The 14123-nt window shown below is 39.1% G+C and overlaps 1 protein-coding gene across 9 annotated transcripts in view; it reads right to left on the reverse strand.

Moving 5' to 3' along the window:
• Nucleotides 1-14123, reverse strand: part of LOC108093309 (heterogeneous nuclear ribonucleoprotein R) — a 60631-nt gene that overhangs the window by 4901 nt on the left and 41607 nt on the right. For 3 of the 9 annotated variants that reach the window (XM_017193292.2, XM_043208945.1, XM_043208948.1), the window contains 11 exons: nucleotides 13755-14076; nucleotides 13421-13662; nucleotides 12124-12259; nucleotides 8697-8830; nucleotides 8508-8636; nucleotides 8310-8450; nucleotides 8134-8240; nucleotides 7559-7656; nucleotides 5699-5994; nucleotides 3336-3603; nucleotides 1128-1274 (listed from right to left, as the gene is read on the reverse strand). In XM_017193292.2, the coding sequence (XP_017048781.2) occupies nucleotides 1237-1274; nucleotides 3336-3603; nucleotides 5699-5994; nucleotides 7559-7656; nucleotides 8134-8240; nucleotides 8310-8450; nucleotides 8508-8636; nucleotides 8697-8830; nucleotides 12124-12259; nucleotides 13421-13662; nucleotides 13755-14076 (1911 nt within the window). In that variant the 3' untranslated portion in view covers nucleotides 1128-1236. Of the gene's footprint in view, nucleotides 1-347; nucleotides 1275-3335; nucleotides 3604-5698; nucleotides 5995-7558; nucleotides 7657-8133; nucleotides 8241-8309; nucleotides 8451-8507; nucleotides 8637-8696; nucleotides 8831-10730; nucleotides 10867-12123; nucleotides 12260-13420; nucleotides 13663-13754; nucleotides 14077-14123 lie in introns of those variants that run through there. The other 6 variants (XM_043208944.1, XM_043208943.1, XM_043208947.1 and 3 more) reach the window with 4 other exon arrangements.

Consider the following 14123-nt stretch of genomic DNA (forward strand, 5'->3'; position numbering starts at 1 on the left):
TGGTTTTGATGTGTGCGTTGTTGTTGTTGTTGAGTGTGTTTTGGGTGGGTGGTGAAGGTGTTTTTCGAAAGAAAAAAAGAGAAAGAGAGTTAACATTTTGTTAATACAATAATGGTTCAAAGTTGTTGCTATTATTTCTTTTTGTATTGGTAGTTGGTTGTTTTCGATTGGATTAAGTTTGGCTGGTCTATGGTTCAAATGGGTATTTCTTGACGTTATATTAGTTATTTTAGTAGCACAATTTGATGATTTAGTCCATTTTGATTTGCTTGGTATGGGGGGCGGTGGTAGTGGGGCGTTTATTTTCTTTCAGTGTGATGATCTCCAAAGACAGTAAAGACAACACATTTGATAATTTGTTCGTTTAATTTATCTCATCATTGGGTTTTTACACATCACAAATCGGGAATCGTGTTAACTCGACATAACGCCAGGGACTTGGGACATGAGTACATGTACAAATATATATATACATATATATATGTGTGGTGTTTGCGGTGTGTGATTGTGGTGTTGGGTGCACAGTGTATTCGTGTTTGTGTGGGAGTTTAACAATTACCAAATGGTTTCGTAAGTAAAACATTGTACATGATATTATCGCCTAACAAGGAACATGGAACATTTAGTACAGCTAACACGATGGGTGGCGGCGATAACGAGGACGAAAACCAGGACGGGGTTACAAAAAACAATCCTCGGCCAGATCGAGGGATCCCGGGTTCGAAGGATAACAGAGCGCTGTACTTGAAGGCTCGTTATTTTTTTCGGAAAATATTTATATGTGTGGGCCTTGACCGAGTGGGTTTGCTGGTAACTCCACTCCTAAATTGAAAATTTTGAATTTAGCAAGGACTTCTTTCTGTGTTTTCGGGGTCGTCTGTTCACAGGGTCGAACTGATCTGATCTGGCGCTACTGATTTTGATCCTGCATGTCCTTGAGACGAGATGCACGATGAGTTCTTGAATTTGCTTTGGAACAATGCCAATGACGAGATACTTCGCTTGGATTTTGAAAAAAAAATTGGTATGTTAACAGAAAAAAAAAGTGGGTAAAGTGTTCTTGGGATAGAGTAATGACGTTGGCAATGTCAAGATTTTTAGTCGGACTTCCGTTTGGATTTCTTTTCTTTGTGCCTGCGGGAATGCTTCTTGGACTTGTGTGACCTGTGGACTTTACGCTTCTTGACCGGAGAGCGACTCTTGTCGCTGTCCGAGGAGGAGCTCGTTGGGCTACGCTTAGTTACCCTCCATAAATGTCTTGAGTGCAGCTCCAGCTAGAAACAGATTTAGGTTTTGGTTTTGCATTCATTTTTTAGATTTTTTTTGGGTGTTTTTTGGTGGTTTTACCGCTGCTGACACACTTGTGTATCAAAAACAAAGCGCTGGTTTGGTTATGGTATATATGAGAGCATGTGTGTGTGAAGCATTCTAACAGTAAATAAAAAGGTTTCCTCCGAAGGGACAAAAATATCTACGAATACAGCCACAAAAATGTAAAGCGTGTTCAAAACGGAAGCAGGTGATCGGGCGGTGGGCGGTTGTTGGTGGGTGGTGTTTGTGTAGGTGGTTGGGTGGTTGGTTGGGTGCTTCTCGAGGTCGTCACGCTTTTGCCAGACGGTGTTAGTCAACCCACATTTTAGGGGGCAAAAGCGTGATCTGGCTGGGGCTCTCCGCTAAATATGTATTTATATAAACAAGTATAGATTCCATTGACAACAAATTATAACAAAACTGGTTGGTTGATTGGTTGGTGTGTGTGCGTGTTGTAAACATAATACACGAATCGATTAGTATTTGTTTATACATTAAGTAAATAAAAACGACCTCAGTTGGTATTGGTGTCACCCTGTGTGTGGATATGATATGTATGAAATGTTAAAGGGTGGTTATAATATACATATATAAGATCATATGGGTATACATGTGTATAGGTTACTAAACTATTATTGTTTCTTTTTTTTTTTTTTGGCTTCGCAAAGCATGATGGATAATTAATTAACAAGACTCACAGTTCGATATACATAAATCACACAAAATAGTATATGTATATGGTTAAATTAATGGGCTAGAATATATAAATAATATATAAATAAAGGTTTATATTTAGATTTGTGCAATCGCAATCGATCAGGTCAATCTTGAAACGCGTATCACTTGTATAAGTATATTATTTGCAGCTGCTGGCCAACAAATCAGCGCGGGATAAAAAAACAACAAAAAATTATATACACGTACGTCAAAATTTTGGATGGGACTCGGTTCTTTTTTTTTTTTTATTGGCGGAGGCTTTCGATGGAGGTTAGGGACAAACATTGATATTAATCGGAAGAGAGAGGTGTGCGAGTTCTTCAGCTCGCCCACACACGACTCCTCCACTCTCTGTGACGCTTAGTTAGTAGGTGACAATATATATACATATTTATACATATATATATATATTCTTCTGTGCTTGGGTGGGTGTCGGGTATAAATACTAATCGATTCATAAACGTTTACAGACATTGCTCATAAAGTTAGGTACATATTTCAAGACAATATGCGTATGGACAATTACATAATTTGTTATAATGGCTTTCCATATACATAGGCGATATGTTTTCTCTGTGTGTGTGTGTGGGTGTGTGCGGGTGGGTCTGTTTTGAATGGTTGTGGCTGTCACTTGCTGCTTACAGTTGGACGAAAGGAATAAAAAACAGACAGTCAAGACATGCATCAAAAATTGTAGCATACATTTCAGCACTGACACGAAAATGAAAATCGAAGTGAACATCACAATCGTAAGCAGCAAGAGTACAACTACTCGGATCACAAAAAAACATTTAAGATAAAAATATATATTATTCAATAAGAAATCATAATGGAAGTATTAAAAAAAAAATAGAAAACTTTACAACATTTAGAACAGTTACAAATGCGAGACACACGACATACATTGAAGTGACCTTTTATTATTTTTGGGGATCTGGGAAAGGGGATTCACACTATATTAAAATCTCTCGATGTGTTCGTTTTTTGGTTTTTGTGCGCGTGATGAGTATGTGTGAGTGTGTGTGTGTTTGTAGGGGTGTGGGTGGTATTTCATATGTATGTTTACATTTTTAATTGGCTTTACTTATTAATTTATATGAATTTGACATTTGCAATGGATATTCTCTCAAGTTTGTCGCTGTTGTTGGTTTGTTTATGCAGTTTTCACTTGGCGCAGGTTGTTTTTGGGATTCGATTTGGTTTTTGGTTTGAATTTGATTGGTTTTTATTTTTTTCTTTTTGTTGATTTTGGATTTGTTGTGGTGTATTATTGAGATACGTTCTTTGTGTTTGTTTGTTGAGCTCACCTGGTAAATTTTGTAGCGGCTTGACGTGCTGGGTGCCACGAGCGCTGGGACGCGTTGGCACTAACCCACGGACCCCCCCGGTTGCTGCCGGCGCCCCCTGACCGGTGGCCCCCCGCTGAGCTACCGCCGCCGCCGCCGCCGCCTGTCCCGCCGCCGCTGCCGCTGCCGCCGCCTGTGGCGCTGTTTGGGCCCCCAGACGACTGATGCTGCCACGTTGGCCAACGACTCTGCCACGCGGCACTGTGATTCCATGCCCACGACCAATTCCCTACACATCCACAAATCCACATCCATTTCCACATCATCCACATCCACATCATCATCATCATCCATCATCATCACCGTTGTGATCGTGATCGTGATCATATTTCAATGGCACAGTGGTTGGTCGGGCGTCATCATCATCGTCATTATTGCATGCATTAGTTGCGTTTGTAGTGGTGGGGGTGGTGTGTGTGTGTTCGTGTACGTGTGTGTGGTGTGGTGTGTGTGTTTCGAGTGTATGTGTGGGTGGTTCGAGAGCGTGTTTTTTTATTTGCATTTCCAGATTCGGTTCCATTTTCCATCATTTTCGGTTATCCATCGGTCGTTGGTTTTGGGTTTTGCGTTTTGATTTCGTTTTCGATTTCAGTTTTTCAGGTTTTGAGATTTGTTCGAATTTTTGCATTTACAATTTTTTGAATAGTATTAGCATTTTTTATACATAATTGAATGTGTTTGTATATATATGGATCGCCAAGATAATTGTCAAATTCGGTCATATCAAATTTCGAATTAAAAGAAAGAGTAAGCAAAATATATAAAGCACGTTTTTGAATTGATTTTGATTTTGAATTTCGAATGTCGAATCGATGAGAATTTCGAATTTGGTTGCATTTTCGGAAAAGGGGGTCAGAAAAACAGTTTTTGTTTTTTTTTTTTTTTTTTTTTGAATCGAAAGGTTTACGATAGTTTTTTGGTTTTAGATTTGGTCGTTTGGTTGGTGGTTGATTTTTGGTATTTGATTTGGATTTAGGTCGGTGGCAGAGATAGAATTTTCAATTTTAATGTGGGTTTGTTTTTGGTTTTGACGAACATATATATAATTTTTTGTTCAAGATTTTGTTTTTTGTCATATTGTACCGAAAAACAAATGAATTGTTTGTATATAGATAAGTATATAACAAGAACACATAAAAAGAAAGAAAAGAAAAGAAAAAAATCGAAATAAACGCGTTAGATTCTTGGTGTAAAACTGTTTGCTTGATTTGTACATACACGATGTAATGTATGCATATAAAGTATGTATTATTTATATAGAAATTACTAAGATTGTATATATACTGTTCTCTGTATTATGTGTGAAACTGAGTGAGCATTTAACTAGTCAATTGGGTATTATAATATACTTATAACAACGGATCTGGGGCGCTCGAAACGTTCAAGTCCAAGCAACAAAAGTTTTGCCTCTTGCGATTGACACAATATTCAAAAAATAACTTTACCATGTTTGTAAATTTGTTTTGTAACGTAACTAAAGGAATACAATAAGCGTTATGCGGTTAATTGGATTAAACATTAAAGCGTTTGCGGATTACAAAAGTAAAATGTATAAATATAAAGCGACGCACTCAAATGCGCAATTGTAATAAAAAGCGCTTCACTTAATGGCTAAAAATTAATTAAAATTAAATCGTCAGCACGCCGTATTCAGCTCATAAATATTTTATTAACGATTACTTCAGCCTGGCGATGGATGGTGCAATTAAAATTATAAATAAATAAGCAGGTATACGTACAAGCAAAGCATAAGTTAAGCGTAATAAAGCACCGTTTGTTAATATTTTTTTTATTTTTTTCGATTGCGGCGTCGAGTCCTTAAATTACTTGATGAATCCACACGGGCAAAGCGAAAGGAATGCGAAACAAGCAACAAATAATCCTTGTCCCGGCTGTGGGCGTGCTCGTGTTGGTGTGGGTGTGTGGGCGTGGCATGGTGTGCGTTTGTGTTTTGGTTTTTGGGTGTGGGTGAGTAGTAGTAGTAGTAGTAGTAGTGGGTGTTTGGTGGAATTTGGCAGCAAGAGACGTGCAAATTTTGACTTCATAAACGAAACAAAGAAAATATAATTTGGGGAAATTAAAGCCAAATGATGAAGCGTTTTGTCGGAAAATAAACGAAATACGAAAAATAAATACAAAACTAACTACAAGGCAATCAACTAAAGGGGTTTTCAGGGTCTTCTACAAATGAGTAAAAAAAATTAAAAACGAACTCTATTAATCTTGTGTTTCTGTGTGCGTTGTGTTCTTGTTCTTCGAATTGTACTCCGATTCGGGGGGTTGTTGGTCTAATATATAAAACTTCGATTCGTAAAAAAACGCACCATAATGCCCGAGGTTGAACCACTTGGACCACTTGCCGGGGTCCTGGCCGATCGCTGTCCACTGGATAGCGGCGAGTTCTGGGAGGAGCCGCCCGACAGCGGAACCACCGGGCTGCCGGGCACGCCCCCCACTCCTCCTACGCCTCCGCCGCAACCGCTGCCAGCGCCGCTCGGATAATCGTAGTAGTTGTAATCCCCGTCATACGAGCGGTACAGCTCCTCGTAGAACGACTCATTGGCGGCATAGGCGGAATTGGGGCGATAGTCCGAGAAACCGAAATAGTCGTAATCGTAATCTGAGTGGGGGAAGGTGGTGGAGGTGTGTGGGATTAGGATGGGGTTCAGGAATCGGAAATCAGGTATCAGAACTCGGGATTGAGAGACCCCTCCTCTCTTTATGCGTAGATATCCTAACAGTCCTAAGAGCTCCCTCATATCATATATCATATGCTGCCAATTGTTTCACTTTGCCAATGTTCAACGAATCGGGCGCGTACTGTAACGCAAACTAGATACTCGAAGGGGGGCTTGGGGTTCGAGATGGATTGGTGGTTCTGTTTGTGGTTGTTGGGTGGTGGTAGTCGGTGGTTTAGATGTCACACTAACACACACACGAATCGGTATGTGGCTTAAGTAGATGAGACTTAGGGTTACTTACCGGTGATATAACATCAAACAGTATACAGGGTGCTTAACATTCGCTACACAGAGAACACAATTGCAACATTTAATTATCGTAAACAACTATGGACAACGGTTAAGGATTAATGTCTAATGTCTATGTTTTAGTTGTGGATTAAGTGTTTAATTTTTTTTATTTTAATGCCTTGCACTTTGGCGACACAGAGAGTTCGGATCGGAGGGGCGGGAGAGTCGAAGGTAGGTGGGTTGTATAAAATAATAGTAATAATAAACTGGACAACATCGATATGGAAATAAACACGGGCATGCAAATAATAAACCAAGGATAATTCAAGTACAGTGAAAGATAATTAGAGCATTGACACATAACTTGCAAATGCGAGTATCGAAAAGAAAGAAACAACGTTTACGATTAGTAAGATGGGAAAGTAATAGTAATAGAATCGGTTATGTTCAATTGTACTTCAGTTGATTGCCAATAATCGGAGATCTTGAGGTTAGTGGGTTAATCTCGATCTAGCTGGATACGTTATCTCACTCGACTGGGAGACTCGAGGGCAGTGCTAAGCGTGACTTTGGGCTTTCGGGCGAGTGTGTGTTTGGGGTGTGCTCGTGTGTGTGTGTGTGTGGTTTTTAGGGCGATTATACAGATGTTAGTGGATAGCGCGCGCTTTCTAAACCTTAAGTAACTCAAACGATGAGGCGAGGAAAAACAATAATCAAGATAAACAGAGGGTAACAAAACGTTGCTTTCGATGGCAGACATGATATAGCTTATCGTTCAACTCAAGGCTTTAACTGCAGACCGGATTAGTGTTAGATTGGATCTTTGTTAGCGGCTGCTTTTCGGTTAGACTTTGAACTAGAACTAAAAACAAACCTAGGAAATACTGAATATACTGGAGTACTCGATCGATACGCTATGTGTGTATGAGTGGTGTTAGTGTATGTGTGTGTGTGTGTGTGTGAGTGTGCCTAGCTAACTGACTACGAGAACTAAACCAAATTAACAAAAGTTATAAAGTATTTTTTGTTTCTCAATTGTGTAGAGAGTCCCAAAACGAAGGCGCTAGCGGCCTCCTCTCTTCTCATCATCATCACTCCACATCTTCAACATCATCATTATAAGGATAATGATGATCATATACATACAGATACAGACATCTAGAACGCATCCGAGGGACGCGGATATTCACTTGGCAAATTTGCCAAACTTACCGTATTCGCGAGGTATCGGCGTGCGCAGCGGCATGCGCGCTCCTTGGAGGCGCATGGGCGGCAAGGACATCATGCTGGGATGTGTCGGCGACAGGTTTCTGTATGGAGACAAGGTTTCAAATCTTTACAAGGCAATCCCACACAGACAATAGATCAATAGATCAATATGGATCGCGATCAATATCGGTATCGGTTTCATTTGATTCAGTTTGGTTATGGTTATTTGTGGTTTCGTGTGTGCGGGGGAACAACAAATTATTTTGTGGGTGTGAAGTTCGTTCGCGTGGCGGGCAATTGGCAAAGAAAGAAAGAAAACAATAATAAAACATAAGTATAATTAATCGACTGCTTTGAGTGGTTGTTGGTTGGCGTCTTGAAAAGCAAACAGACATTTCCAATTTTGATTTAACCGAAATAGAATGTGCCCAATGGAATGTTGCATTGACTAAATGCAGTTTTGTACTTGATTTGGAATTTTGCGCCAATTCGTGGTTTTACAAGTGTTGCTGTGCTAGACAAGTTTTTCAGGTGGAGTTTTTGGTTGGGGAATTCCAAGTGGAGCTTGAAGTACTTACCCCACGATCCCGGGACGCGCTTGCATCATTTGCATCATGCGGCGTTCGCGAGCACGCAGAACTTCCTCCTTTTTCTTTTTGTCCGAGGGAGGTTTGGCGAGAGAGACCTGCAAGGATACCGAGGATATTGCTTATTTAATTTGTACTTCAGATATTGCTCGATTAGGAAAACCCACCTCAATATTCGAGGCGCCGATCTCCTTGCCATTAAGGCCACGCATAGCTTCGACGGCGCTATCACGATCCTCAAAGTGTATAAAGGCATAGTCTTTAATTTTCTTAACGCGTTCCACCTTTCCATATTGCTCAAATTGCTCCTGTTAATCAAGATGGTTTTAAATATTGATTATATTGAAATATTGTAGCATATTTACCTTCAGTTTATCCTCTGAGACGTCCTGGGTTAGATTTCGCACATAAAGAACTTTAACCTTGGACATAGTTTGTTCATCCGGCTCCTCCTGTGGATCGGCCCAGTCGACTATTATATCACATCCCCAAACCTGTTAAATATATACATTTTTAATAAATACGTAAGGTAGAGTATATAATTATAGACTCACCTTAATTCTACCAGTGCCAAGTCTCCGTTTGGCCAAAGATGCCGCCTTGTGTGACTCGTACTCGAGAAAGCAGAAGCCGCGATTCTTTTTCTTATCATCGGGCGAACTGTAGATGATCACCTCGTAAAGGCCAGCTATAGGTTCAGATTCGGGATCAGGTGGTTTATTTTTAAATAGAGAAAAATGTCATTTGAGTACGGTAAATATAGAGCGCGTTATCAGTTCAATTCAAATGCAATATGATTAGTTGGTTGCAAATGTAAACTTGAAACGAAAGTAATACAACAAAAAAGTATTTGTATCTGTATCGGTATATTGGCAGGTGTTTGTGCGCGAGAATGTTTGAGAGTACAGGTGATAAGACACTGAGACGCACTCCGTACGAGTATTTGTATTTATAAATAAATTGAATTGAATACTTTGTATATTATATTTGAACAGAAGTGCACAAAATTTTACTGGGCTCCAATCGCTCGTTACGTAAAATAGTGTGCATTTCCGTAATCTGAATCTCTATATAATATGTAGAGCGAATTAGATGATTTCGAAAACCAATGCCAACAATTGCTGCTTGCTTAACTTTTTGAAATATTTTTGAATAGTTGAATGCGCTGCTAAGCTAATAACATTTTGGGTTTTGTGTATGCGAGGTTCGAGATTTAGAGAGAGAGTATTACAGAGAGCGGGGGGATATAACATTAAGTTGGATATGTAGTACGTAGTATAGAGAGTATTGTAAAATGAAACACACATTTAGAAAGACACGTAAAAAACCTCTGTTGCTATTGTTTTTTGTTTGCTTGTTTATATATAGTACATGTTGCAATTAAAACAGGAAAGTAAAAAATATTATAACCAAAAACACAACACGAAGTAGAGCACACATTGAGCTTGAATTTCATTTTCATTTTCGTTTGGAATAATGGAAACGATAACGGGAAAACTATACACAAACATAGCCAGAGTTAGACAGATTAAGAGATATAGTACTTAGAGAGAACGAGTGTACACTGAGATACAAATAGAGATCGGTAGAGATAGAGAACAATAACGTAACAACGAAAATGGATAGGATTTTGTTTTTGAATTTCAATTTGAATTTGGCTTAGTTTCCGTCGATTCGTTTGCATCAATTGCTCGGGGAAGTAGCGCTTATGTGAGAGATAGATACAGAGATAGTTAGAGTAAATGAGTTCATTTTAAGGCTTGTAGTCTCCAGTCATTAAGTAAATGAATTCCATATATTCAACATGAATAGGCCAAAACATATCGATTTGAGTAGGCGAATTACTGTTTCGTATTTTGTATTTTTTTTTTTTTTTGGGGTCGGGATCGCTTTCGGTTTGGATTCGTTTGGTTTGTGTGCGCCGTTTATTATTTTCTATGTGTATATGAGATATAGGTCCGCACTAAAACAAAAACTAGGTTCATCCCTTTTGTTATTTTTGTTTTTCAAAAATATTCAAAATGTTTTGGTTAGCGAATTGTTTAGCTACAGGTTTTCAATGTCAACAAATTGGGCACATTTAATAATTGGAACGTTAAACGAAAGAAAATGAAAGAACAATTAATTTTTTGTTGTATTTACTAACAGCGCTTAACGCTACAGAAAATGGGTGAGAGAATAATGACAAAGAGGTAAGAATGCAATCGACCCAAGGACAAGGCTTTAATAATGGAAAAAGCCGTGTCCTTTCACTTGGTCGCTTGCAAGAATGTTTCAATTTTGCGGGGAGTGTTTGATAATTTGATTCATTTTGATTGGGGGGAAAAATAGCATTTTAAAAGCGAAAATTGCAAAACAAAAATCCAATTGATACTTCGTTTCGTTGGCTTCCATGCGCTTTTCGATTCTGCAAGTATCGCCCCTAAAAACATTTATGGGATTAAATACAAGTAATCGGGGTTGGCCAATTCTGTTAGCCAATTGGGGTTTGTGCTGGGCTGGTTTTTTGGGGTCTTTGTTTATATTTTTTTTTGGGGTCTTTTGCTTTGTTTGTGGTTGCTGTTGCTGTTGGTTTTTGGATCACTTACGTGCATGTTTTGAAAATTCCTCAATTAATTCGTCGCGATCTCTATTCTTAGGTATATTGCCGACAAATAGCCGGTGATTGTTAAATGATATCGTAACACCAATCTTTTTGCCTTTCCGAATTTCAAAATCATTTAGCTGCAATTGTTTAAAAGTTCACACAAAACAAAAGAAAATTTTGATTTGCTATGAAAAATTTGTAGTTCATTGGTACTGCGATTTGATTTTGGATTGATTTGGTATCGGGTTTAGTGGTTTTCTGGTTTCAAAGGTGGTTGAATGAGTGTTCTCGTGTGTGATAGTAATTCTCATGGGTGGGAGAGAAAGTGTGGAGCTCTATTATCTAAACTTTAGTAACGATTTTTATATTTTGTATTGCGTGCCAAATAAAAAATGAATTTACACAAAAATAAGGTTGGTTCTTTAGCTAAATTCCAGTTGATTCGATGTGGATTATTCGTTGTCACTACCAGTTACTAGTACTTACTATGCGGAATATTACTTCGAAATGAAAAAAATATAAACTCTCTGGGCTCTATGCAGCTAGAAAGTCAAGTGCGACTCGATCTTACCTTATGAATTTCATTCGAAATGACTTTCTAGCTGACACACGGCGTATACTTAATATTTATAGTTTTTTAGAGCCCGTTTTCCTACGGTGTGATTAATATTATAGAACGTAATGGAAACAAAGTTTTGGAATGCATAACAATTTGGTAAAAAATTTAAAAATTTGAATATTTTTTGGTTGGTTCTTTTTTTCGTAGGCAAAGTTAATGACTGGAGATATTATGTAAATAAGTTGAAAAGAAATATTCATATACGACAATTCAAGCTTGTAACGAATGACAATGAGACAAATGGGCGTGTCGCTGTATCTATGTGGGTACGTATGCGTGTGTGTGTGTGTCGGTGTGGCCGTGTGAGTGTGAGTGTGCTATATATGAGGCAACATTTATGATAAAACTGAGAAATGCATCCGACGATGTTTGTGGTTCGGTTTCTATCATGGAACAAGAGCGCATTTGAAAAGAGTGTCTCGATTTTGGATTCAGGGGAGAGCACTTTTCAATCTTTTTTTTGTTTTGGTTTTTTTTCTGAAGTGTCGAGATGGCGATGGCGGATGTTTTGGATGGTTTGAGGTGGAGGGTGGTGAATAGTAGGGATGAGTTGAAACAAAAACGAATAAATTAAACTGAATCGAAAGTTCCTAAGACCCTTTCTAGCCTGGCAAAAAACACAGTCTTATACTCTTGCAATTAGCCAATTTCTGTTGGTTTAGCCAATTGGATTTTTGTTTACAATTTAAAGCCGATTGCGAAGTTGCGCATCGCAACCCCAGTGGTGGTAATTTAAAATAGATTTTTTTGGTTTAAGTCGTGGTTGTCAATTTACCTGTAAGTTTACCAAATTCCTCTAAAATTTCATCTTTGCCCTTTGACTTGGGAATATTGCCTACGAAAAGGCGCAGATTCGGTACGCTTATATTTATTTTCAGACACTTGCCGGGTTTTATTTCGTGATTATCGAGCTAAATTGTGGAAGGGAAGGTAAAACGATTCTTTTTAATACCAATTCAATGTTAATAATAAATAATAAGTAAAATCATAACTAACAAGTAATTTTGAACTAAGGCAAATAAGGTCGATAAGAGAAGGGGGAAGGGTTAAATAATAAGATTAGGAGTGTTAAAACTTTTCGTTTGTTTACCAATTTTGAAGCGGGCCGCGTAGAATTTCGGTTGAGTTTTTCGGGTTTCGGAAATGTTAAAGGAAAAACGTTTTTGTTAGTGGTTTACTGGTTAAGGCAGAAGACATTCGGGGGCCAAATTAGCCACCCAATATCTTGGTCTCAATTTCGGTCATGCTCGTCTAAATAAAACCAGACAGTGAGATTCAACGTACGCTGCATAGTTTCACTACAAAAGTTGATAGCTACATAGCTGGACTTAGGACTATAGAAATTTCAACTAAAAAGAAAACAATACAGATAGATAGATAGATAGAGAAGAGGGGGTGGTGGGGGTGTGTGTACTTAGGGGAAGGCCAAATCTTTTATTCGTAGAGATAGAGAACTCTTTTCAAACTTGCAATTTGAACGATTTCAAGGCGCTGGAGAGAATCGTTTGCATAAATTAAGATAACAACTCAAAGAAGACGGGACATGCATTACAAAAGTTACAGAAAAGATCGAGTAGAGAGAGACAGCGAGAGAGTGAGACAGATAGCGTTGCCTATAGTTCAAATTTGTTGTATATAGCAAAGGCAGAGGTAAAGTTAGCATACGGTAAAACTAAATAAAATTGCACAAATTCTCATGGTCGAATCTAAAAGCGCCAAATCGGTTAGATCATATATATCGGTATCGGTATTATCGGTATCGGTAATTTTTCGGTCTTGCTGTGGAGAATTTTCAAGGTTTGAATTTTGTTTTGGCCGCATAACTGTTCCTACTTCTTCCGATGTGTAAGACACGAGAGTAAAATATATGTGGATACAATACGTTAAATATGTATATATAGGATATGTATATATCGTAAGGAGTTAGCAATACGTAAAAAACATTGAAGCTGGGGGCAACTGATTTGGGGTTTCTTTTTTCGAGGGGTAGGGGATTCATTTAGGGGCGGGGCATTGGGGCTTGGTGGGGTTGGTGGTGGTATGTATGAGGGTCCTGTGGTTGGCTTAAATACCTGTCGCACTGCATTGACGGCCGCTTCGCGATTTGTGAATGTGACAAATGCATAACCACGATTTGTGCCCGTCATCGGGTCCATCATGAGGCGTAGGTCCCAGATTGTGCCGCACTTCTCGAAGAGCGGGATCAGTTCGTCCTCGTACATGTCCTTGGGTATCTTGCCGCAGAACACCTCGCAGCCATTTCCCGGCGTATTTCCCTCCCAGTCCGGTGGCGGTCCGCCGTATTTGCGCTGACCTAAAGATGATAATAATGTATAAGATTATTATTAAGAAATTTGTAAACTAATTGATATATTTTATATCAAGTATTTAATGACTTTTGCTCACCTGTCGTCACATCTAATGTGTAGCCGGTGCGCTCGAGGATCTTCTTGATCTTGTCCTCGTCGGGACCTTTGACCTGAATGGCGGCTGCGGGCGCTGCCACACCCTGTTGGCTGGCTCGACTCTTCTGGCGGTACGTCTTCATCACGCCGCACAGGTAGGCGGACTTGTTTGACACGTGCTCCAGGTTCGATTCGAGGAACTGACCCAACACATTCAAGGCACCATCGACGGGAAACTCCTTGAGCGCGTCCAGTGCGCGCTCATCCAGCTCGGCGTGAGCCAGCTTGCCGGTTTTGTAGATTTCATCCAGTTTGCCAGCGACCTAAGTGAAGAGTTAGTGGAATAGTAGATTTGCCACTTAATGTGCCC

This window comes from Drosophila ficusphila, unplaced genomic scaffold (genome assembly GCF_018152265.1).
Source record: "Drosophila ficusphila isolate 14025-0441.05 unplaced genomic scaffold, ASM1815226v1 contig_791, whole genome shotgun sequence".
Lineage (NCBI taxonomy): Eukaryota > Metazoa > Arthropoda > Insecta > Diptera > Drosophilidae > Drosophila > Drosophila ficusphila.